Source organism: Amia ocellicauda, chromosome 21 (assembly GCF_036373705.1).
Source record: "Amia ocellicauda isolate fAmiCal2 chromosome 21, fAmiCal2.hap1, whole genome shotgun sequence".
NCBI lineage: Eukaryota > Metazoa > Chordata > Actinopteri > Amiiformes > Amiidae > Amia > Amia ocellicauda.
Window position 1 is genome coordinate 10741127 of NC_089870.1, and position 25243 is coordinate 10766369.

At 37.9% G+C, this 25243-nt stretch overlaps 1 protein-coding gene across 4 annotated transcripts in view; it reads left to right on the forward strand.

Moving 5' to 3' along the window:
- Positions 1-25243, forward strand: part of slc24a4b (solute carrier family 24 member 4b) — a 97031-nt gene that overhangs the window by 3472 nt on the left and 68316 nt on the right. For all 4 annotated transcript variants that reach the window (XM_066694332.1, XM_066694330.1, XM_066694333.1 and 1 more), the window contains exon 2: positions 13139-13252. In XM_066694332.1, coding sequence (XP_066550429.1) covers positions 13139-13252 — 114 coding nt within the window. The remainder of the gene's footprint in view (positions 1-13138; positions 13253-25243) is intronic.

Consider the following 25243-nt stretch of genomic DNA (forward strand, 5'->3'; position numbering starts at 1 on the left):
ACTTGCATTACTTGACCAAAACTAAGCGTGTTTGTGAAACTTTGGTTGTGATACATATTCACACACATTAAAGCGGGGGGAATCAAAGACTGGATGTTCTCCAGGTTGTGGTAAACTCTTGATTTCTAGTCCTGTGGTGAAATTAGCATCTAAATATTAGCTGAGTGCAAGGTTTTTATGATTAAATTTTTTTCCTTTAGTGTAGCATCTTCTATAAATAAAGTCATTAATTTCAGTTTAGACTAATAGTTTATCTGATCTAAATATATGAAGCATACAATGCATTTATTATAAGGTAGCATTTAATAATTAATCTGTAAATGGTAGTGTACCAAGCATTACAGTGGATATAGATTAACATTGAAGGTACAGATTCCAATTGTTAGCTTTAGAAACACCCTAACAAGGCGGAGTAACTTTTGAGTAACATGCAAAGTCTCAGAGACAGTATATTAGTGTCTTAAGACGTATGTTGTTATTTAAAAACATGTAAGGGTAATACACAAGAAACGTAAGAGCAAACATTTAGTACATAGTTCTCTGTCTGAAAGTTCAAATTGAATCAATCAATAAACTGAAAACCTGAATAAAAAATAAAAGATTTTAATAATGAGGGCAATTAGCCTCTACTACAGCTATACTAAATGAATGCCAAACCACAGTAGACTTACATTAAATAATCATAAGAAGAAGTACAGGAAACAAAAGGCTAAACTTGGCCCTATGTTGAGCACAAAGAATAATAAATAGTAACATAGTGTATTTCTTGGAAATACAGGCTACTTATTGGGCATCTGTCTTGTGCAGCTGCTCTGGGCTATTTATTAATTTATCATCAGCATATTTTAAGGTACAATATCAATCTCTTAAAATTCCATTTGGAAAAAGGTTTCACTGTATCAGACATTATATTTATGTCAGTCATACGTTTTTGTTGATGAGAACATTTAAAGACACGCTTCAGCATTGCAGCGACTTCCGAATAGATTTTTGAAAAAGCTATGGCCAAAAACCAACTGATGCAAAGGTCTGAAGCTGTTAAGCAACATCAAAAATCTCATGGAGACTTCTTTCAAAGTTTAAAACACAAATGTCTCACTCTATTAAATGATGTGATCGTTTTACAGGAATGCATTCTTTCTGGTGAATTATTGTCACTCAGTTTATTTGTATAGGATACAATCACAAGATGAATGAGTGCTGCATTCTTATTCTAGTCACATTCGGCATTACAACAGCTGATGCACTATTTCCTTCACTAATCTTTCAATATTGCAATACATATTCCATGCAATTCCTCAAGTTCTCACTCTTCGCTGGTTACCTGTCCCCCCTACCCATCTCTTATCTCTGTTAGTCTGCTCTCATCCTCTGCGCTACTCTTTTGCAGACTGCTTCATTGTACTCTCGCCTTACTTTGCTGCTCTCAAGAAATCTAAATTAGGAATGAAATGCTGAGTTGTCCAGTGTGCAAGCAGCCAACAACGGACGTCTAAAGGATGCATTGTAGCATAAAAACATAGAACATTCTGATGTGAGGTAAACAGTGTCATATTGTGAACCCACTGTGAAGAAATCTTGCTATAATTCAGTCCACAGAACAGTAGTATCTGTATCCTTTCACTTGTAGCCTGATGTTTCCCCTTAGGCAGGCAGACTGTAATCTGAATACATAGACAGGGTTTCTTTTATCATCTTCCACAATAAATGTCTAATACGTCTTGTGCCAGGTTTAATGCTTTAGGTAGCTAGGCAGTTTTTCTTCACAGTATCTCAACCTGCGGGTTCTCATCTGGGCAGGACATGAATGCAAATATCCGGCCATTATTCTTTTCCCATATCGCCTCACCTTTCCTGTCTTTTTTTATGCCAAAAATTAATGGAAAAGTGTTCTTTCTAGTTTCTTATCATATTTCCCACTCTAAAACCAGTGTTTTTTGTTCCTAAATCCTACAAAATTTGTATTTTAAACATTTTTATAGTGCCACCTAGTTACTGTACTGTTTATTACAGGCAATCCAATCCAATCCTTTCCAATCCTCCTACTAATCCCTTAAATATGACCACTGAAAGCAAACAGGTTCAGATTGCTAATATTTTGAAGTTGAACATCACTGCAGCTCCAAAGAATTACCATCCCTGCCAACAGCACAGTTACGTGACCAAACTACGGCTCCTGTGTGCACAGTCCATCAAAAAAACATGAAGGTATCGTGCTAACATTGATTGTTCACACTTGATGTTTGAATTTCCAATCGCCTATTTTCAGATTCAACAGGCTGCTACATACCATATCCCCCAAAAGAATATGGAAATCAATTGAGAATCTGGGTCATGTACAAAGCTGTTTTTTTGTACATCTCTTTAGCAAGATGGCTACTTTAGTACTATCTACACTCACCTAAAGGATTATTAGGAACACCTGTTCAATTTCTCATTAATGCAATTATCTAACCAACCAATCACATGGCAGTTGCTTCAATGCATTTAGGGGTGTGGTCCTGGTCAAGACAATCTCCTGAACTCCAAACTGAATGTCTGAATGGGAAAGAAAGGTGATTTAAGCAATTTTGAGCGTGGCATGGTTGTTGGTGTCAGACGGGCCGGTCTGAGTATTTCACAATCTGCTCAGTTTCTGGGATTTTCACGCACAACCATTTCTAGGGTTTACAAAGAATGGTGTGAAAAGGGAAAAACATCCAGTATGCGGCAGTCCTGTGGGCGAAAATGCCTTGTTGATGCTAGAGGTCAGAGGAGAATGGGCCGACTGATTCAAGCTGATAGAAGAGCAACTTTGACTGAAATAACCACTCGTTACAACCGAGGTATGCAGCAAAGCATTTGTGAAGCCACAACACGTACAACCTTGAGGCGGATGGACTACAACAGCAGAAGACCCCACCGGGTACCACTCATCTCCACTACAAATAGGAAAAAGAGGCTACAATTTGCACAAGCTCACCAAAATTGGACAGTTGAAGACTGGAAAAATGTTGCCTGGTCTGATGAGTCTCGATTTCTGTTGAGACATTCAGATGGTAGAGTCAGAATTTGGCGTAAACAGAATGAGAACATGGATCCATCATGCCTTGTTACCACTGTGCAGGTTGGTGGTGGTGGTGTAATGGTGTGGGGGATGTTTTCTTGGCACACTTTAGGCCCCTTAGTGCCAATTGGGCATCGTTTAAATGCCACGGCCTACCTGAGCATTGTTTCTGACCATGTCCATCCCTTTATGACCACCATGTACCCATCCTCTGATGGCTACTTCCAGCAGGATAATGCACCCTGTCACAAAGGTCGAATCATTTCAAATTGGTTTCTTGAACATGACAATGAGTTCACTGTACTAAACTGGCCCCCACAGTCACCAGATCTCAACCCAATAGAGCATCTTTGGGATGTGGTGGAACGGGAGCTTCGTGCCCTGGATGTGCATCCCACAAATCTCCATCAACTGCAAGATGCTATCCTATCAATATGGGCCAACATTTCTAAAGAATGCTTTCAGCACCTTGTTGAATCAATGCCACGTAGAATGAAGGCAGATCTGAAGGCGAAAGGGGGTCAAACACAGTATTAGTATGGTGTTCCTAATATTCCTTTAGGTGAGTGTATGTTGGCCATTTAGTTGATGGATGCAAAACAGCCTGGTTCACACATATTCTGTTGCTGGGTCGTCTCATCTATTCAATTATTTAACAAACGCATAATCCTCAAATTACAGACTTACATCGGTCATTGCAGTGTTGTATTATTAATCATAATATTAATACCAATACTACTACTACAACTAATAATATTACATCTTGCATTTGCATAGGCCTTTTATCCCCAGGGATCCCAGAGTGCAGTACAATTGCTAGGGGAATTAATTTAATCTACCACCGAAGTGTAGCCTCTCCAACTAGGAACAATGTTGCACCAGTATCCTGCCTCATTGCAGATAAGGTGAAACATATATTTAGGTTGGCCAGATTGAGTGTGTGATTTGGAATTTAGCCAGTGCATTGGGTTTGGCGACCATTCTCGGTCAAAAGGTGTCATGGGAACTGTAGTGAACACAGAGTCAGGACCTCGGTTTACCTTCGCCGTTACCTCGATTTAACCCTTTTTATGTTGTGATAATGAATGTATATTTTGAAATTCTTATCTTGTCATCCACAAATATTTATTGACGTGTTTATCCAGGAAAGGAGGTATACAGTAAATCTTAGCACACATTGATTGTACAGGTGTTTGCCAGCAGGCACCTGTGTTACAGAGATAGGAAAAGGAAAGAGACTGCATTTAACGATGTGTGGAGAGGCAAGATGAAGACTGAAGAGGAATATTATTCTTTTAAGTCCTGTAAGTTGCGAGGTGGGGCCTCCATGGATCGGCCTTGTTTGTACAGCACATCCCACAGGTGCTCGATTGGATTGAGATCTGGGGAATTTGGAGGCCAAGTCAACAGCTTGAACTCGTGATTCATCAGACCAGGCCACCTTCTTCCATTGCTCCGTGGTCCAGTTCTGATGCTCACGTGCCCATTGTAGGCGCTTTCGGCAGTGGACAGGGGTCAGCATGGGCACCCTGACTGGTCTGCGGCTACGCAGCCCCATACGCAACAAACTGCGATGCACTGTGTGTTCTGACACCTTTCTATCAGAACCAGCATTCACTTTTTCAGTAGGTGTCAGTGTCAGTAGGCCAGCCTTCGCTCCCCACGTGCATCAGTGAGCCTTGGCCGCCCATGACCCTGTCACCGGTTCACCGCTTTTCCTTCCTTGGACCACTTTTGATAGGTACTGACCACTGCAGACCGGGAACACCCCACAAAAGCTGCAGCTTTGGAGATGCTCTGACCCAGTCGTCTAGCCATTACAATTTGGCCCTTGTCAAAGTCGCTCAGATCCTTACGCTTGCCCATTTTTCCTGCTTCTAACACATCAACTTTGAGGACAAAATGTTCACTTGCTGCCTAATATATCCCACCCACTGACAGGTGCCATGATAACGAGATTATCAGTGTTATTCACGTCACCTGTCAGTGGTCATAATGTTATGGCTGATCAGTGTCTAATAGTGATTGTGACAAATGTTTTAAACTTTGCATATGATTCAAACCTAATAATTTGAGTGAAGTCTGTCACAGACATTTAAAATGAAACTGATCATAATGGAGTTGTGCCCCTAGTTTGTTCAGATGAAATATCCATGTGATTTGTTCTTCAATATGCAAGGAGAGTGATTTTCTTTATGGCCAGCTATAAAAGCAGGGCATTAGGTTTTCATGTTCCAAAGCTGAGTGATGTTTAGGTTTGTTTCAAAACCACAAAGTGATCAGTTGCTGCCATTTGAAAATGTATTGTAGACTGCTTAACATTCTCAAATCATCTTTCTCAACAGATTGAGGCTATTCACACTCCACCTTCTGCCAAGTCATCCTGTTTAATCAGTCCACAAGAAAAGGCATAAATTCAGTAGGACTGCAATTAATCTTTCTCTCTCTCTCACACACATTCTCTCTCTCTCTCTATCTATCTGTCTGTCTTTGTCTCTGTCTCTCTGGAATTACATCTAGGAGACATTTCAAGTATTTTTAACAAAGTTCATTCAGTTTACAGAAAAGAATTAAAGCCAGGCCAAAGTCAATAAGCTGGGACTTCCTACAAGCCAGTGTTAGAATGATCCCTAAAGGGAAAAGGACCTGAAGCAAATAATACCTTTGTCAATTTCGATTCACTAACATTATTGGTTTAATTGCCTCGGGGTGGAGAACAGGAAATGTCAGGTGTAAGAGATCCTATAAGTCCCTAGGAAGGGTTTAAGTGCTAAAGCAGATTTAGGTGTTGGCAATAGAGATCCAGGGCTGTTTTTAAAGTATAGTTTCAGTTCATTCCCAAACAGAGAAATTGGCAGAAGTAGAAATGGAATTGGAAAGCAGCTGTGCGTACAATACACAATACTATCACCCCAAAAAGGTTGGGTGTGATTCTTCTGTGTTTTGCCTCGTAAGCCAGTAGGGTCAGAGTTAACTTTGGCTGAATTTTGCTCTTATGTTTCTTGAAGACACCATGTTCAATTAGAATTACTGCAGTTGAGACGGAACCCTGCTGTGGTTAAGCTCTTGGCATTGCATGAGTTTAAATTAATTGGACTCTCTGTCCAGCGGGGGCATCATTTTGACCACCATTGCGTGTTTATGTATATCAGTCTCTCTCTGTGTATTGGCAGAAGCATTGGAATGAGACTGCATGGGTTGGATTGCACCAGAGTTCATATGCTTTGTACAGGACTTGTGATCAAAGCAAAAAAAAACTAAAGTAGGTCAAGTGAGAAGGGAATATCAACCCCAAATTGCTGATTTGCACAAGACAAAATTGTACAACTGGTAAAGATGTCTGACAGTGTACCCATAGTGACTGATGTGTGTTTCGCACATTTTGTTTGTTCTCCGAGGACTATGAAATACCTCCAACTGAAAGTATGGTTAGTCAATAGAGTTCATCTGCACTGTAAATTACTCATTGGTGGCACAGGCATTGTGAAATCTTTAAACTTTCATTTTAGTAATGTAACTAGATTTCTCCGATAATACCAGTTACATGCTCAAGGCATACAATTTCGTTCATCGAGGTTTATTGCCAAATTCAGTACATTTGATTTGTAATACCAACATAATAGCCCTTGCCACCAATATCTGAGCAAATAAAATAAAAGGCTTTGTGGAAAAATAAATGCACATTTCACCAAACTCTGTAGGACCTCTACAAATTGCTTACAGATGAAGCTCTCCCTGATTGCGACGCATGGCAAGAGATTGGTAGATCCAATTTGGTGATTTGAAAGGCATGAAGTGAGAGTTCAAACATAGTAAAGTTGCAGAATTAATAAATACATTCTGAGCAATGGCGCAAGAGGCTGATACAGCACAGATGCCGCAATAAACAAACAATGTATAAAAACCTCCCATGACCTTTCTGAAAAACTGATTTAAAGCAACATGCATCCCTTTATTACTAATATTTCTTAGAGTGTGTACATCAATTAAATGTCACATCTCAGTTTGTATTGATCTGGGTTTTAGTGATTTATCAATGTCCAAAGCTGCTTCTGCTCAATCAACGTGCCAGTGTTGTGTGATGGTGTTTGCATGTTTGACATGGTATGGAATGTTTTTTTGTGAAGGACACCATGACTGCCACTACATCTTGACATATGATGGACAACAGTATGGCATTAGCATTGATGATGACTTATGATATTATCCCATATTAAAATCCTCTAGCCTTTTAGTGCTCTGAAGTCAATACTATGGAATCATCTATGGAAGAAAAGTGCGGTGGCTCGTCAATAAGAGCAGCACTAGAAACTGTTGTAAGACGCATGGCACAGCATTCTTCTGGCCATTTATGAAAAGGATTGCCACAATTGCCAAGGGATTTACAGACTGTACAGTATATTTTAAAACGTTTTTTGTCTGGTGAAACCTATTGAGCAATGACTCGGAATATGTCTTGGTCCTGTTAATCTTTCTTCTCAAGCCTTTTATTATTCTTTTACTGTCGAACTCCCCCAAATACTTAATTTATATGTACTCACGTATTAGTAGGAGTGTATACATAAAGTGTCTGTATTTTTTCTGTAATCATTTTAGTAACTTTAAATAATTACTTTCAGCAAAATCCTTCCAACACTTACCGGATAGCAGAAAAGACTACATCTAGACCCATTAACATTTTAATTGGACATTATTTACACCGTTGCCAAATTGAGTCCTGTTGCATTGCAATAACTATATCGACTAAGAGCCCATAATGCATTCATATTTGTTTTGTTTATTACTGCGATTAAAATCACTGTTTATTTCCTGTTAATCATTAATACATTATAAATGCTAAATATAATAATTGTGCCTGATCTACCCATTGCATGCATAATAGGTGTAACTCTGCCCTGTGATTTGTACTTGAAGTGTCCAGGTGAACAGTACCAGTGAACTTCGCTTTTGTGCGGAGGACAAATCCTGTGTTCTTAGGATGTAGACTTTTTTGCTATCCAGGAACATCCTGAATAATAGAATTTGGGATATTTAAAGGGGCCATGATTGTGATGAGTTATGCTTTTGGAAGAGAATTGGAAAAGAAAAATCACAGATACTTTACTTATACACTCAAACTTACACATGAGTAGATATAAACCAATCCTGTTGGGTTGTGTGTGCTCGTTACCCTTGAATAATTACTATGATCACTTCAGGAATGGGCCTAAATTTCACTTTTGATCGATAAGTAGGTGTAAAGACAATAAACATTAAAAAAACATAAATGAAATGGGAGTATATGAAAGAATGCATTTCATCCATACTGAAATAAACAATTGTAGTCTTCAGGATAAACTTTTAACTCTTTAAATTCACTTTTTATGAAGAAAGGTAGATGCTAGCACTTCATAATGTGGGTGGTGAAACATTTTTACATTGTAGTACAGTGTTATGGGTCACTGAAGAAAAAGCTGAAATAAAATCCATCCATCCATCACACACATACATACATATGTGGTTTGATGGACTGATAGAGAAGAATACAAATATTTGGGAACTTTCTGTACAATACTGGGCCAACCTTAAACAAGCCAGTGGGAAGACATTGTAATGTAGTTTTCACTGCTGCTCCGCGTAGCTCATCAGTTTTTACAAGGACATTTTAGTTTATGCTCTGCAGGCAGTGTTCTCTTTGCCGATTAATGTGCAAAGATCTGATCCATCCAATTAGGGAGAAATCTTGGTTTCGCTTTTAATGAGCGCAGCAAGTGTTTGATACCTAAAATATTAAAGGGGGGGGGGTTATTAGTACAGAAGTCGCACAATTTGAAACCGTATCCCAACAGGGGTTTGGAGAATGTGCTGCGAAAGCAAGCAAGGCAAACTTAGGTCACAGTGTGACAGGCCTCTGTGAAACCATTTTATCAGTATAGAAGCTGCAGGGTTTCCGAACCCCTGAGAATTTGAGAGCGTCCTGGATCTGAGGCTCTCTGCAGCATGCACTTTTATGTTCGAGGTTTCTATAAAATTTATATAGTCAGAAGAAAAACACAACTTTATATAAGCCTATACATTTTCCTTCTCGGACAAGAAATGTTACAGGATACAGCTTCATCATTTTTATGGTGCAGAGTTTTACATTTGTCTCTAACTCCGTTTTGTCTATGTGTTTGTTTGTTTATGTAGATCTTCTGACCTTCCTGTAGTGCCACTGCTTTGAATGAGGTTTTGAGGATGCATTGCTTTTGGTCCACTTATATATACAAATTATGTCATAGTGTTTAACCCTACAAATACTTGACCTAAGACATGCAAAATAACAGTATGACGTTTTAAGTGATTTAAGACAACTTTAAAAAATCACGAATTAATAAGGAAAATAAATGTGTATAATTATCTGATATTAAATGATTGAACCTTAATTTAACCTTAACTTCTTATTGCACATAATCCCCTTTCATAAATCTCAGTGTTTTGTGTTAGACTTGAATCCAATTTCAAGTTATGGCAGATTATCAGACCTATTTTTGAGTTTACCTGCAGCACCTCTTCAGAAAAGGACATTCTGCCAAATCTGTTGTTCTTGGCAAGAGTCATTGTGATTATTATTATTATTATTTTTTTTAATAATTCAAATTACTGGGCCCTTTATATGATGGCAAAAGATTGGTGCTATCAATTGCAATCCAATATGATTCCAAAGGGTTTTGTGTTCAGGTTCCAGGACAGTTTGTTGTCCCGGTATTTGGAAATTGACAAGTATTATAATGAGGAATACAGTGGGTACAAATATTTATGCTACATTTGAGATCTGGTTGCAGAGTACCGTATGGTTTTGTCATGGTGAACCATTGAAGCACGAGAAATCAAAGCTGCCCATTTTTAGTTCTATAGGCTTTAATGCATGTGCAGTTAAAAGGTATTGAGCTTGAATGCAGCTTTAAAATCAATCATTTTTAATACCATAGATATTGTTGAAACCCAGGAATACAAAAATAGTCATGGTGGTTCAGTAGTATCACCATAATTATTTAACTTTTTTTTTTTACTTCCAAAAGAGAGAGGATCAATTAAAATGAAAAACAGTGGGATTATTTGTAATATGTAATTCTTACAAACTATTAATAATTTTGTATGTAAACTATTTTAATTAAATAACATGCATACATGTTTTAATTACATGCACACACAAAAGCAAGAAAGAACATATTTCTCATTTGATCATTAAGGAATTTCAAACAAATTGTCTCTCCTTAGGTTGCTGAGTGATCCTGCGTTATAGATAGGTTTCTGTTTGAAGCCCCAGCATTGCCTCTGATTCACTGACTAGTTTACTTGACCGCCTTGTCTTCTATATCCTTTGAATGAGTCCATAATCAAGGTGCTTTATCTAGTGACTGCAGCAGCTGCGACTTAATCCTTCAGATGAATAAGCACATATAAGCATTCCTTGTAGCTTTCACGTTGATACATTTTAATTTACTCCAACAATGTTCTACATTCCATTTCTTGTAATAAAACAGAATCAATGAATCAAACAATGCTGGGAGGTTTAATAAAACTTGCAAACTTTACCCGAAGAGCGTAAAATTGAGAGTTGGAATATGCTGGAACAACATAGAAAGCTCATTCAGAGTTCATCTAAGGGATTCAAATGTTGTGGCATAGTTTGCCCCTCAGTCTTTAAGTTGCTTCCTATTTATGCATCTAAATTCCTAAGCAGGATTTGATCTGCGTTTTTACCAATACTTATTAATTTACTGAATGCTGAGCAGCAGATGTAATTACTGAAGGTCATGAGCACTGGAAATTGAAAAGCTCCACCAAAAAGTAATGACAATAAATAGCCCAGTAGTTTTGCTTGAACCCCCATCTGCATACTAATGAGTTTAATTTAGAGAAAACATCCTCTAATGTGTCTACAGAGAACCTGTGTGGAATATAGGTGTTTAAAGTTTAATGATGTAGACTAGGCTTTGTTACGACAATCGCAGTATAAAATGGCAATGACTGATGGTAGTGTCAGTGCTGGTTATTAAACAGTCACACAAGTCAGAGAATTTTGTACAAAATCCCTTCTTTGAGTGTGCAAACTATACAAAATTGAATAATAGTTTTTATTTATATTTTTTCTTCTGAATTAATACATTAAATAAGTTAACCTGAAGATCTATCTGAAACTCCCTCTAGTAAGGGTACGTATGAGGCATTAGCTGTCTCTGCAATTTTATGCAAAATACATTTTACTTTTAAATAAAATGTTTGTCTCTCCCCTGCACAATTAGCCAAGTCCCATTGGCTATATAATAAGGTCTCTTCCCCACATCTATTCACCGGACGGAATTCCTCAAGTAGTCTCATCTGATCTCCATATCTCTGGTCCCAAATATTCTACTCTTTATTCTGGAACAGCAGTTGCATCCTCTAAATTAAAACTATCAAGATGCACAGGGTTAGATCATGGTTGTGTCCGTCAATTAACTGGTCGGTGCTCCTAGTCCCTGAAAAGGTACATCCTCTTAAATTATTCCCTGAGGGTCCCTCTTTTGCAATCTTCTGAAAGGTTCACTCATCTTCTGACAAGACCTCCCTTTTAGCTTTGCATTATAAACTATACCAAGTCTACATGGTGAATTTCTGGCAGGGCATGAATTCCAAACATAATATTCAAATTAGACATCCTTTCTATCAGATTTTACACCCAGATTTTCTCCATTAAACTTCAACATTCATCCAGAGTTCATAAAGAAAAGTCGCATATACACTACTGCTGCATCCATTTTTAATGTATTTTTGCACTGTGCACAAGTATGGATGCAAGGTCTGGTTTTAACAAAGTCCTTATTTCCAATAACCCAATCCTGCCGACTATGCTAAAAGCTGTAACGGGTCATTCAGTGTATTACTATGACCAGTAATATGTACATCTGTAGCCGCTATGCCACTCCCAAGATGTTTATAGGAATACGAGGAAAGCCCTCATTACATTCTTCTATTGAGCACACAACCAAAGACCAATTAAAAGTTTATTTGTGCAAACAGTATCTGATTAAGTGCAACATATGTTCCAATATTGTGTTTATGTAGCAGCAGTTTTTACTAATAGCAATAGTGTTCATTTAGTGGCAATCATTTCCATATAGCTGTGCTTTCAATAGAGCAGCAGTAATGTTTACACCAGTAACTTCAATGTGCTATTATAATGTTGAAAAATGACAGTACTTTAGTGAACCACAAATGAAGAAAAATCATGGTGAGACTATCTAAACTTTAATTGAATTTAGTACTTATCTCTGCAGAGATCTACAGTCCCAACCCCCTGAAGCCTGGAAACCGGCATAAGCACAAAGATGCAGCTTAAACTGAAGCTGGTATTCAAGCACTCGTAATAATGAGAACCCAATAGTCCAGAAGCTCTCATTCCCTCCGCACCCTGTTCAGAAAAACACTTCTATTCACCCCAAACGACCCTACTCTAATGCGGATTGACTCGGTTTAAATACTTTTTCTAACTGAGGCATGGTTCCCTTTATGTAGAAACAGGTTCGACAGTGAACCAAATAGAGTAGTGTCTGGTTTATATAGGCCTGGTATATTTAACTCCTAATTTAACCTAAATACAGTCCCCCTTATAACCCTTGAATGAGAAAAACAAAGTATTCTGTACTGGAAAATACAGTAACATAAAATGATTTGTACGCTTTGTATTAAATATCCAGTATTAAATATCAGGACCACTTTCCAGCAACAGGGAGGAATAGTCATATTTAAATTTTACAGCAACCTTGATGTGTATCATATGGGTTGCCAACAACAATATGCCTTACACTCCATTATTTGAAGCAGTAGGAATTGCAAGTATTGCAAGTTTTCCCTACAGTATGCCCCACAGCAAATGTGTAATGTTCTTACAAAAGAACAGAATGTTATCTTTTTTTTTTTTTTTTTTTTAGTTCATTGTATGAATCACAGGTATTATGTTTGTGGAAGTAGTTTGCAGTTTATTTCCCAAAATACTTTGGTACTGTACCAAAAGTCACTGTTTTCCCCTGTTTGAAGAATGTAAGTCATAAAGGATGTTTGATTTGATTTCCATTGTTCCCCTTTTAGGTCATGGATTGACTATAATGGAAACGCACACCGACGGACGCCCGGGAACACGGAAACTGATGTCAACAACATTGGAGAATGGAACCGATGAAGAAAAGAACTGCACAGACCCAGGTAGGATTTGTACATATGCAAAAACATGATTATTGATTTCCATCCTCCTTAAGATCCATCATTTTGTGTTTTAAATATAAATATGGGTTAAGACATGTAAATTGCATGACACCCTACTGTGCAATTCGATATGACTACGACGATAACATGAAGTTAAGCTCATTGGGTTTTAAAGTAATGGAACCGATTTCTGATTTTCGTAAACACGGTCACAGTTTTAATTTTTTTTGTTCCCATAATTCCACTATTATGATGCATGTAGTGACATAATGAATACATATGAAGTAAGCATTCATTCAGAACATATTCCACATGTGTTCATTAGATTCCCCTTATTTAAAGCAAAATCAAACAAACCTAAAATGTTTGTTTTATACTAGTTGTAGACAATTTATTTTTTCCAAATGTATTAATGAGGTTTAAATACATGTTGCATAAGTATGTTAAGTGAGAAACACTATACACTTGACACAGTATGTTAAATCCTGTACTAAATACTGCTAATTGCTTTGCAAATAATTTCCGTAAGAGGCACATCAAATACAGTAGATCATTATGTATGGAAACCACTCTTTACTTGGCTTTACAGCTCTCACTGCAACACAATGTGCCAGTACAGCAAAAAGAGTCCAGCTAGCATAAGATGAATATGTTTTCCATTGTAACAACACAGTCTTAACTATCACTAAGCCAATGACAGCATCCAATAAACACAACCTGGCTACTGTCAGACAGAACAATTTGATCCTGTTTAGTGCAATACTGGCCAAAGCTGTATAAAAATGGGATAGAGTACGTGTTCTGTATTTCGCTGCAGTAATAGAACAACCAAAGTAATTTATGAAATATAGTACAGACAGAAGAAGCATTGCCCATTGCAAGAACAGAATAATAGACTGCTGAGGCAGTGTCACACTGTAGATACAAAAATCAATATAACGTCTCCTGTAAAGGGTGAGGAGCTAGCTAAACTGGCCATGATACAATGTATATGCTACGTGAATCCTGCATGCAACTGACAAAAACATGTTCACCTAATTCTGTGATTTCTCATGAGCTGCCATGGGCAAAAGTCAAACCCATTTTTATCACAAACTCTCCCTGCACAGGCTTTAGGTTATGAAGCACATATTTCCTGTGTTTTCTTCCTCACTGAGTTGCCATAGGTGAAAGTCAAACCTAGTTTTTTTCACAAACCAGGCTCACATTGGCGATCATGATGTGATGTGCACCCATGCAAGTGTAATTCATTTTAGTTTGGGGCGAAACAGATATGTATACTTCAGAATAGGTAATGATTTTGGATTGTATAGATCAACCTAATTTTCTTAACAACTGCACCAGCGTTGGTCCCAATTAGTGTTCAGAGTTCTTCATTATTGTAAAAATAAGCTGATCCAACTCTGTATTTAAAGAGTCACTCCATAAAACAAGCACCTTGTACCAAAACTATAACAAGTACCATCATAACAAGCAGCTAATGAGGGTTTATAATGCAAAGTGCTATAATGTTGGCAAAAATGTACATTTTATCCATATACTTCAGGAGAAGGCCATTACAGAGCTCAAGTAAACATATAAGCTGAAATATCTTTGCTTTTGTCAGGATCCCAAAATTATTTAATACGATTGTTTTCCAAATATTCACAATCTGCAAGCCAATTTGAAATTATTTTTTAATGTAAACATGGGCCTTCATTTTGGAGAATTTTGCTCTTCCAGAACGTACCAAAAGTGACAAGATCACATTTTATGGCATCTGTAGTGAAGACACAACCATTCATATTATACAGCCCTTTAGGAAACTAGATACAGAATTCAGAATTTACATTTTCTTAAAGAGCTATATGTTTGCATTTTGCTCTAGAGGTCACATGATCATGTTTTGTGAGGCTTTTAGGAAAAATACTTTTTTCACATGTATAAATAGAGAATTGGCATCCAGAAATTGTTGGCAAAACCTCAAAGCATCTTCAGGCATTTTGGGTTCCTGACCAATAAGCAAAGGGTTTCATTGTACACTACTTTATGTGAACTCTTTAACGTTCCTTATTCAAGTTGAAGTCCTCCTGATTTTCAAAAAGCATGTTGATTGTATAACCATCATAATCCACCAAGTATGTAATCATACATAATAGTCTAAGTAGCCACTGTGCATGTGGAGCTGGTTATGTAATCTGAACATGATGGTGGCACTGCTTTATTTATCCCTGGTAATAAAAGTACACCGCTAGTGCACTTTGAGAGCATTACTAGTAGGCTGCTCTTTTCTACGAATGCGGTTGAATTTACACTTAAAGGGTACCTTGTAAAACTAAACACACACGTGCTCCATAGTCCATAGCAGGGATACGCAAATTCCAGTCTTCAAGGATAGGATTCCCACTGGTTTTATACATACCTTTCAATTAGCAACTGATTAAGACCTGAAACAACAGGTGGCTGAGTTCTCTTCTTAACAGGTACTGACTGTTAAAGATGTGGTTTGTGTTCTGTTTGTATGTCTGTATGCAGAAACATTTTTGGTACATTGGGTTGTCTGTTTAAGAGGGTTAAACCAAAACAGGAATACAATTATACTTTAATACATATAGACACGTGGTCTCTACTTTCTATATACAGTGGGGGAAAAAAGTATTTGATCCCCTGTTGATTTTGTACGTTTGCCCACTGACAAAGAAATGATCAGTCTGTAATTTTAATGGTAGGTGTATTTTAACAGTGAGAGACAGAATAAAAACAAAAAAATCCAGAAAAACGCATTTCAAAAAAAGTTATATATTGATTTGCATGTTAATGAGGGAAATAAGTATTTGATCCCCTATCAATCAGCAAGATTTCTGGCTCCCAGGTGTCTTTTATACAGGTAACGAGCTGAGATTAGGAGCACTCTCTTAAAGGGACTGCTCCTAATCTCAGCTCGTTACCTGTATAAAAGACACCTGTCCACAGAAGCAATCAATCAATCAGATTCCAAACTCTCCACCATGGCCAAGACCAAAGAGCTGTCCAAGGATGTCAGGGACAAGATTGTAGACCTACACAAGGCTGGAATGGGCTACAAGACCATCGCCATCAGCTTGGTGAGAAGGTGACAACAGTTGGTGCGATTATTCGCAAATGGAAGAAACGCAAAATAACTCCCTCGGTCTGGGGCTCCATGCAAGATCTCACCTCGTGGAGTTTCAATGATCATGAGAACGGTGAGGAATCAGCCCAGAACTACACGGGAGGATCTTGTTAATGATCTCAAGGCAGCTGGGACCATAGTCACCAAGAAAACAATTGGTACCACACTACGCCGTGAAGGACTGAAATCCTGCAGCACCCGCAAGGTCCCCCTGCTCAAGAAAGCATATGTACAGGCCCGTCTGAAGTTTGCCAATGAACATCTGAATGATTCAGAGGAGAACTGGGTGAAAGTGTTGTGGTCAGATGAGACCAAAATCGAGCTCTTTGGCATCAAGTCAACTCACCGTGTTTGGAGGAGAAGGAATGACCCCAAGAACACCATCCCCACCGTCAAACATGGAGGTGGAAACATTATGCTTTGGGGGTGTTTTTCTGCTAAGGGGACAGGACAACTGCACCGCATCAAAGGGATGATGGACGGGCCATGTACCGTCAAATCTTGGGTGAGAACCTCCTTCCCTCAGCCAGGGCATTGAAAATGGGTCGTCGATGGGTATTCCAGCATGACAATGACCCAAATCGCACAGCCAAGGCAACAAAGGAGTGGCTCAAGAAGAAGCACATTAAGGTCCTGGAGTGGCCTAGCCAGTCTCCAGACCTTAATCCCATAGAAAATCTGTGGAGGGAGCTGAAGGTTCGAGTTGCCAAACATCAGCCTCGAAACCTTAATGACTTGGAGAGGATCTGCAAAGAGGAGTGGGACAAAATCCCTCCTGAGATGTGTGCAAACCTGGTGGCCAACTACATGAAACGTCTGACCTCTGTGATTGCCAACAAGGGTTTTGCCACCAAGTACTAAGTCGAAGGGGTCAAATACTTATTTCCCTCATTAACATGCAAATCAATTTATAACTTTTTTGAGATGCGTTTTTCTGGATTTTTTTGTTGTTATTCTGTCTCTCACTGTTAAAATACACCTACCATTAAAATTATAGACTGATCATTTCTTTGTCAGTGGGCAAACGTACAAAATCAGCAGGGGATCAAATACTTTTTTCCCCCACTGTAGTTGCACAGGTAAAGCCCGAATTTAAAAATTATATCTTTTGAAAATGCAATCACGAATATTAATATCTAAATGTATTGCACATGTTCTGATTCCTCTTGTATGCTGTAGCTAAGGCCTTCTTGCTTAGATATTCAGACCCAGTCAAGCTTTGATCTTCGGATTTTCACACACTCGGGTACTGCGTTTTAATTTTATAATGATATTCTGGAACTAAAGATCGTCATTCATTATAGTATAATTAATCCGTTCAAGAGACATGTCATTAATCATAAACAAGTACATCTCTCTCAGTGGACAGATTGAGTGCAGATCACATTCCACGCACACTATTACCGAAACGTTTATTTTTTGATTCCATTTCTTGCTATATGGGATTTTTTTCAATTCAGTAGTGATGGTGGTGATAAGGACAATATGGCTTTTATGGAAATGAGCAAGATGTAGGGAATAAAGTGAACGGATGGTGCATAATCACTGTGACACCCTTAGAGGGGATGAGACTTTAGAGTTGCACGTGTACATGTGCCCATCTCAACTCACATTTTCTTTAGGATATGTTCATAGTTGAATCTCGTAATAATATTTTCAAGTGAGGTGTGTGAATCCTTTTGACAACAACTATGTAACCTGTGTATAATTTTATTGTTACAAGATAATATTGTAAAGCCACAATCACTTCCCTTAATTAATAATACAACAAAAATCACAGCTAAAATCAAATGACTAAAATCCCTCATGATCTAATTGGTCACAATGGTCGGTGGTTCTCTCGGTGGCAGAAATGTTTTCAGTTTCAATGAACATCTAAACTCCTGTCCAGCCTCAAAAACATCACGATCACGAATCATACCGCATTTGGTTTACCTTGCGATTGGCAAAGTAGTTTCTAGACATTAATACATTAGATATAGTATGGTGCTTTGAGGGAGAGCTTGCATTGTAGCCTATTAAAAAAATATTCCTTGCTTCCCACCAACTTGAATCTACTTAATAGAGCTGAAGGTCTTTGCAGCCACTGTTTTGATATTGCTCATTGTTGCCAATCCCCCACAATTATTATACTATAATCATCAATTACATGTATATCGGAGGTGCCGTGGTATTAATGATGCACAGAAAGGTTGCGCCTTAGGAAGAAAAGTGTGATAAAATGAATGCAGTGGGAGTAAAGAAGTTAAACATCAGCTGCTTCTTTCTCTGTTGTAAATCAGTACCGGTATGTCATGTGTAGCTACTGTTTTGGCATGAAGGAAGTCCATGTCAGAAAAGATTATTATGTTGTTATGGGTCGGACAGCTTGTCAAAGCTTGTATTCACACCCTTGTATTTCTTCCCTTTTTGTTTAATCACAAGATGGAGCATTTGAAAAAGAATTAAAAAAAAAAAAAAAGCAGAGATTATATCCAACAAAAAGCTTGGGGATACTCACCACCTGAGGAAAATGTGTAGAAAGGTACAAAAGATGATGTATAGCAGGCCGACTGTTGTAGTCAAAAGTATTCACACCCTTCATTGAAACATGTATTCAGTGATAGATATTTATAATAAATAATCTTAAGTTTATAAGTTTAATAAAAGAATGATTAACATTAACCTTAACCTGTCCCTCACTCTTAGCTACAGTTCAAACAAAATTATTTGGCAAATGTGCTGCCAGAGCAATACTTTTAAGTTATCCTAGTTTATATTAATGCTGGAAAAAATACTAAAGTGCTTTTTGTTGCTATAAATAAAATAAATCGGGAGAAGGCTGATTAATTTGCATCCAGCATAATCCCCTTTCTTTTAAATGCATGCAACTGCAATTGAATAAAATGTATTGTGTCCCTAATGAAACATGCGATTGTGCGAAAGTCCTAGCGTTAAGTATTTGTTTACAGCGGTGCTCTCCCGAGTCAGGCATGCAGAGATCTCTGTGGTGCATTAATGGAAGTCTGAAACATTTTCTAGAGAGAAAGACATTGATATTTCCCATCAAGCTGTTTTCAGTGTGCAGTTGGTAGCCATTTCATTCCTCTGTTTCTGTTAAATGGAAAACTTAGCTGTTTTCGTTCCTAAGTCACTCCTCCCTAAGTGTTGTACATGGATTTTTACAAAATATTTGTGGCATTTTTGAGTTCATTCTCTGGAAATACCCCTTCTTGTATAAGCGTTCTTATACAATGCATGTTAGATGGTCAGTGATTAGGACCAGCCTGTCAGCATCTCTGTATATCCAAGGTCAGGGCTTTCATTACCAACAGCATGACGGGCAAAAACTCACGTGAAATCGGTGCTGCCTTGAGATAGCTGAGCAAATTACTTTTAGAAAGTTCACAAGGCAAAGGGAGGTTACTCGCATATAGAAATGCAGATGATGTTATGGCAGCTTTCCTTAGCCATCGCCGGAGGGAAAGTTTTAGTTTTTACCTTCAGGACAGTTGACCTTAGGTCGGAAATATTAGGTTTAACGTGAGATTTTGGAAGGGAGAGAATGTTTTCAGATTTTAGTAGTAATATCCATATGTACAGATAGATATATATATATGTGCGTCTGATTGACGCTACGGAAAGCTATAGAGATGACATTTGATTGAATGATTTACTGGCACTGGTTGATTTTCTAATTAATGATAATATTTGATTGGACTTATGCTTCAGAGTCGATTAATTTCATGATGATTCATTAGTGAAATATTTGATAACATGGACGCAGCCTATCTGTGTGGTATTTGAAAATGTTGAGTTTGAGTCAGATTGATTTTGGCAGTGCGCACACTCATTTTAAGTGTATACGTAAGAAATACTTGCCCCAATATTTGGTTTACTTGCAATAAACATCCATGCTGGCTTTTCTAGGTTTGAGTATCTCAGCTAGATCATTTAGAGGTAAGCTATTTATAGCCTTATGAATAAGTAATACCACATTTTAGTTTGTTTTTCACGAGCAAGTAATGCAATTCAGCCAGAACCAAAGGAGCAAGGTTGAGTTGTTTTCGCTCTAGTTAGACTATAAGACTATTTGCATTTTGCCATATCTGGAGATTTTAACATATTTAACATGGGAGCTGTGCCTAAAGAAAGCATTGCAGTTGTCAAACCTAGACGTTAAGATAACGTGCATTATTATTTGTTTCTTTTGTATCTGGGTTTGTCAGTCGGAAGCATTACTTGACCAATTTTTCTGAAGGGGTATGTGAAAGGCTTCATGGTGTCCAGTCTCTATATAATTAGAAACTGCTTGTATTGTGAATGCATGCAGCTCAATTATTCATTTAGAAAGAACATCACAGTAAACTCCAAACGTTTCCTTACTTCTACCAATAACAGTACTCTTGCAATTAAAATGTAGATATAAGACCATTTCCTGTGATCTCTCTTTCAGAATAGTTTCTTGCAAAATGCATGCAGTGACTTCCAGTGGCTTTCCCCTGCTGCAAATTCAACCCAACAATGTAAATATTTAACTCGGTTGAAAACCATTTCCACATTAATGTCCTAGTTCCCAGTACAGGATGATTTGAGAATAACAAGGTAGTTGGAAGTACAACTGAGAAATATTCTACTCCTACTCCTAGAATAATATATCCATCAGTGTTATTGTAGCTTTTACACTGGGGCAACTTTTGATCCGTTTCTGGAAATGGGAAGAATTATTACAAAGTATAATGAAGGGTTTTTAAATGGTTATTGCCACTGTTTTTATTAAAATGCATCTCTTCGCTGAATGAGAGAGAGAGTCGATTTATTTACAGTAAGGGAAAAAAGTATTTGATCCCCTGCTGATTTTGTACGTTTGCCCACTGACAAAGAAATGATCAGTCTATAATTTTAATGGTAGGTGTATTTTACAGTGAGAGACAGAATAACAACAAAAAAATCCAGAAAAACGCATTTCAAAAAAGTTATAAATTGATTTGCATGTTAATAAGTGGAATAAGTATTTGACCCCTTCGACTTAGTACTTGGTGGCAAAACCCTTGTTGGCAATCACAGAGGTCAGACGTTTCTTGTAGTTGGCCACCAGGTTTGCACACACCTCAGGAGGGATTTTGTCCCACTCCTCTTTGCAGATCCTCTCCAAGTCATTAAGGTTTCGAAGCTGACGTTTGGCAACTCGAACCTTCAGCTCCCTCCACAGATTTTCTATGGGATTACGGTCTGGAGACTGGCTAGGCCACTCCAGGACCTTAATGTGCTTCTTCTTGAGCCACTCCTTTGTTGCCTTGGCTGTGTGTTTTGGGTCATTGTCATGCTGGAATACCCATCGACGACCCATTTTCAATGCCCTGGCTGAGGGAAGGAGGTTCTCACCCAAGATTTGACGGTACATGGCCCCGTCCATTGTCCCTTTGATGCGGTGCAGTTGTCCTGTCCCCTTAGCAGAAAAACACCCCCAAAGCATAATGTTTCCACCTCCATGTTTGACGGTGGGGATGGTGTTCTTGGTGTCATTCCTCCTCCTCCTCCAAACACGGCGAGTTCAGTTGATGCCAAAGAGCTCGATTTTGGTCTCAGTCCTTCATGGCGTAGTGTGTTACCAATTGTTTACTTGGTGACTATGGTCCCAGCTGCCTTGAGATCATTAACAAGATCCTCCCGTGTAGTTCTGGGCTGATTCCTCACCGTTCTCATGATCATTGAAACTCCACGAGGTGAGATCTTGCATGGAGCCCCAGACCGAGGGAGACTGACAGTTATTTTGTGTTTCTTCCATTTGCGAATAATCGCACCAACTGTTGTCACCTTCTCACCAAGCTGCTTGGCGATGGTCTTGTAGCCCATTCCAGCCTTGTGTAGGTCTACAATCTTGTCCCCGACATCCTTGGACAGCTCTTTGGTCTTGGCCATGGTGGAGAGTTTGGAATCTGATTGATTGATTGCTTCTGTGGACAGGTGTCTTTTATACAGGTAACGAGCTGAGATTAGGAGCTCTCCCTTTAAGAGAGTGCTCCTAATCTCAGCTCGTTACCTGTATAAAAGACACCTGGGAGCCAGAAATCTTGCTGATTGATAGGGGATCAAATACTTATTTCCCTCATTAACATGCAAATCAATATATAACTTTTTTGAAATGCGTTTTTCTGGATTTTTTTGTTTTTATTCTGTCTCTCACTGTTAAAATACACCTACCATTAAAATTATAGACTGATCATTTCTTTGTCAGTGGGCAAACGTACAAAATCAACAGGGGATCAAACACTTTTTTTCCCTCACTGTAGGTTTAATTTTCCTCTGGAGAAATTAAGTGCAAAGAAAATTTCTCTTCAATTAATCTCTTTATTTATCTGGATCTCTTAATAAATGTTTATGTTTGAACTCCACAATGTCAGTCACACAGAATATGCCAGGACTTGCCCACAAAATATGCCACTGTTTCATCTTATGAGTCTCTGCACAGTATGGCTCGAAGCTATTATAAACATTCTTCTTACAGCCCTATGTATAATGCCTATTTTATCCAACTATCCAGTCAGTTGTTTTGAGTAGGATAATGACCAGACAACTGAAGAAACAAGATGCCTGCTGTTCCCAGTGGACAGAGAGTGCGTACATTTAATACCGTGTGTTATCTCTACATAGCTGGCTAGATCTCTTCAACCTGAAGTTTGTTTTAAAAATACATGATGTCATGGTGCAGGTGCTTTCCCTCAAAATAGGCTAATCTAAACTTGTAGATTTAAGTCAATTGTGTATGCATGATCATTTCAAATTCTCTTGATATCATTAGTGAATGATAATAATATTAAATATAATCCCCATTTATAAAATACAGAAGTGGAAGTGATTATATCTGTTGGTCCAGCCACAGGCATCCAAACCATTGGTGTTAGATGTCAAAGTTTAGAATCCTTTGAAAGCTGCTTTTCTTTTAATGTGTTGGAAGCAAAGACTATTCGGCAGATGTTGATATTGGACACAGAATACAGGAAAAAAACAAGTTCCAAATCCTAGCAACACAAAAATATCCAAGTAAATACTGTTTGCCAAATATCTATAACTGGATTATTCTATTATTAAAGCTGATTTGATCTCTTTTAAACCTCTGTAAAAGAGCCTTAGGTTTAGACCAGATAGAAACTTTGACCTGCCCGTGACCTGTACCCTATCACAGTTCAATTTATTTCAGAAGCTACTTCCTACTTCCCGGGTAGTTTTGGTTTTGGTCTAGACGGTTGTTTCAAAATAATAGTTTAGTGATTACTTCTGACTACTACAGTGTAAGGATTGATAAGAACCACATTTTCTCAATTAGGCAAGGTCTGATGTAATGCCTTGGTTTAAAAACATTTTAATCTACAAATAGTATAGGTGGAGGAATGGGATCATATTTAAGAACTAATACATCTATAAACTGTTTAATTAGTATTAAAAGACAGATAGTTGAAATTCAGCTATTCACACAGATAATGAGATTATTGTTAAATCCAGTAGTTACATGAAGTGGCAGAAGTAATGGAGACACGGGAGGCAAGGCTGATGCAAATATTAAAAAAATGTTAAGTGAATGGATCTTTGACGGACACTCATTGTGCATACAAAGGGAAATTAATTTAATAATTCATCTTTACTCCTTTGATGGTGTGCAGAGAGAGAGAGAAAACATTAACTGGTAAAGCTGGCGTGATTCTAATATTTTCCTTTTGAAATGAGCGGACTGTGAGAAACTGCGTCATGCTTTCTAAAAGTCATTATAAACCAGTAACGTCTCCCTCATCGACTGCCTGGATACATTTCATTATTAGTACAACTGGAATCTTTATAGTTTTCCCTAAACTAAATTAGTGTTCAACAAATGAAAGAACATATACACTACCGGTTAAAAGTTTTTCCAGTTTTTATTGAAATTTAAGCAGTTCAAGTCCAGTGAATAACCTATATATTTGACATTCTATCAAACAAAGTTCAGATCCAATTGTGTAAAATTGTTGTGTATTAGTACACTGTAAACCAGTTTTCCATCTTGACATTTTGAGCTCTCTACGGGTGTGTGTTGCTTCTACCAAAATGTGGATGGTTTTGTTTTGATCAGTAGACTGTTTTGATCAGGCTGTGCGATATGACGATATATATCGTGTGACGATAGAAAAACGTATATCGTTTCATATTATGCTATATCATTTATATCGTGGTGTCGCAAATCACAATCTTTACGGCAGTATTTTTCGTTATTAGGACTCCTTGCGTTCTTCCCGGTTCTTCCACACGTGTCGGATGCGGCAAGAAATGTGCATCAGAAACACAGACAGACATGAGGAGAGAGAACTGACACATAATAACCACAATAACCAAAAGACACTTCAATGCGCAAGCGCACACATTCCGCCCCGCTCTCGTCGCCGGGCTGAACTCGATCTCCAAGCACCCCCACCCCCGCTAATATAGATTTATATAATTTGTATAAAATTAATAATAACGTTTGCATTTTAATAAATTGGAAAGCAATGCAAACAGATGCAGAAAGTATAATTTTCTTTTTATTAAGATGGTGAAGTGGTTCAACAGTTGTAGTGTTATAATAATAATAATAATAATAATAATAATAATAATAATAATAATAATAATAATTACTAACTATTTTGTATTAACACGTGCTGTATTTGTAAGTAGAATTGAGACGTGACAGTCAGAGGAGAAATGTCTGTCTAGTAGATGTTAATGCGCCACTATAAACCCGGCTGTGCTAAATCTATCTGAATCTGTACCATTTTACAGCGCATGTGTTGCGTGATCACTATTACTTGTGTTATTGTTATGCGACAGTAAGTCATAGTGTGTATATGTATATACACTCACCTAAAGGATTATTA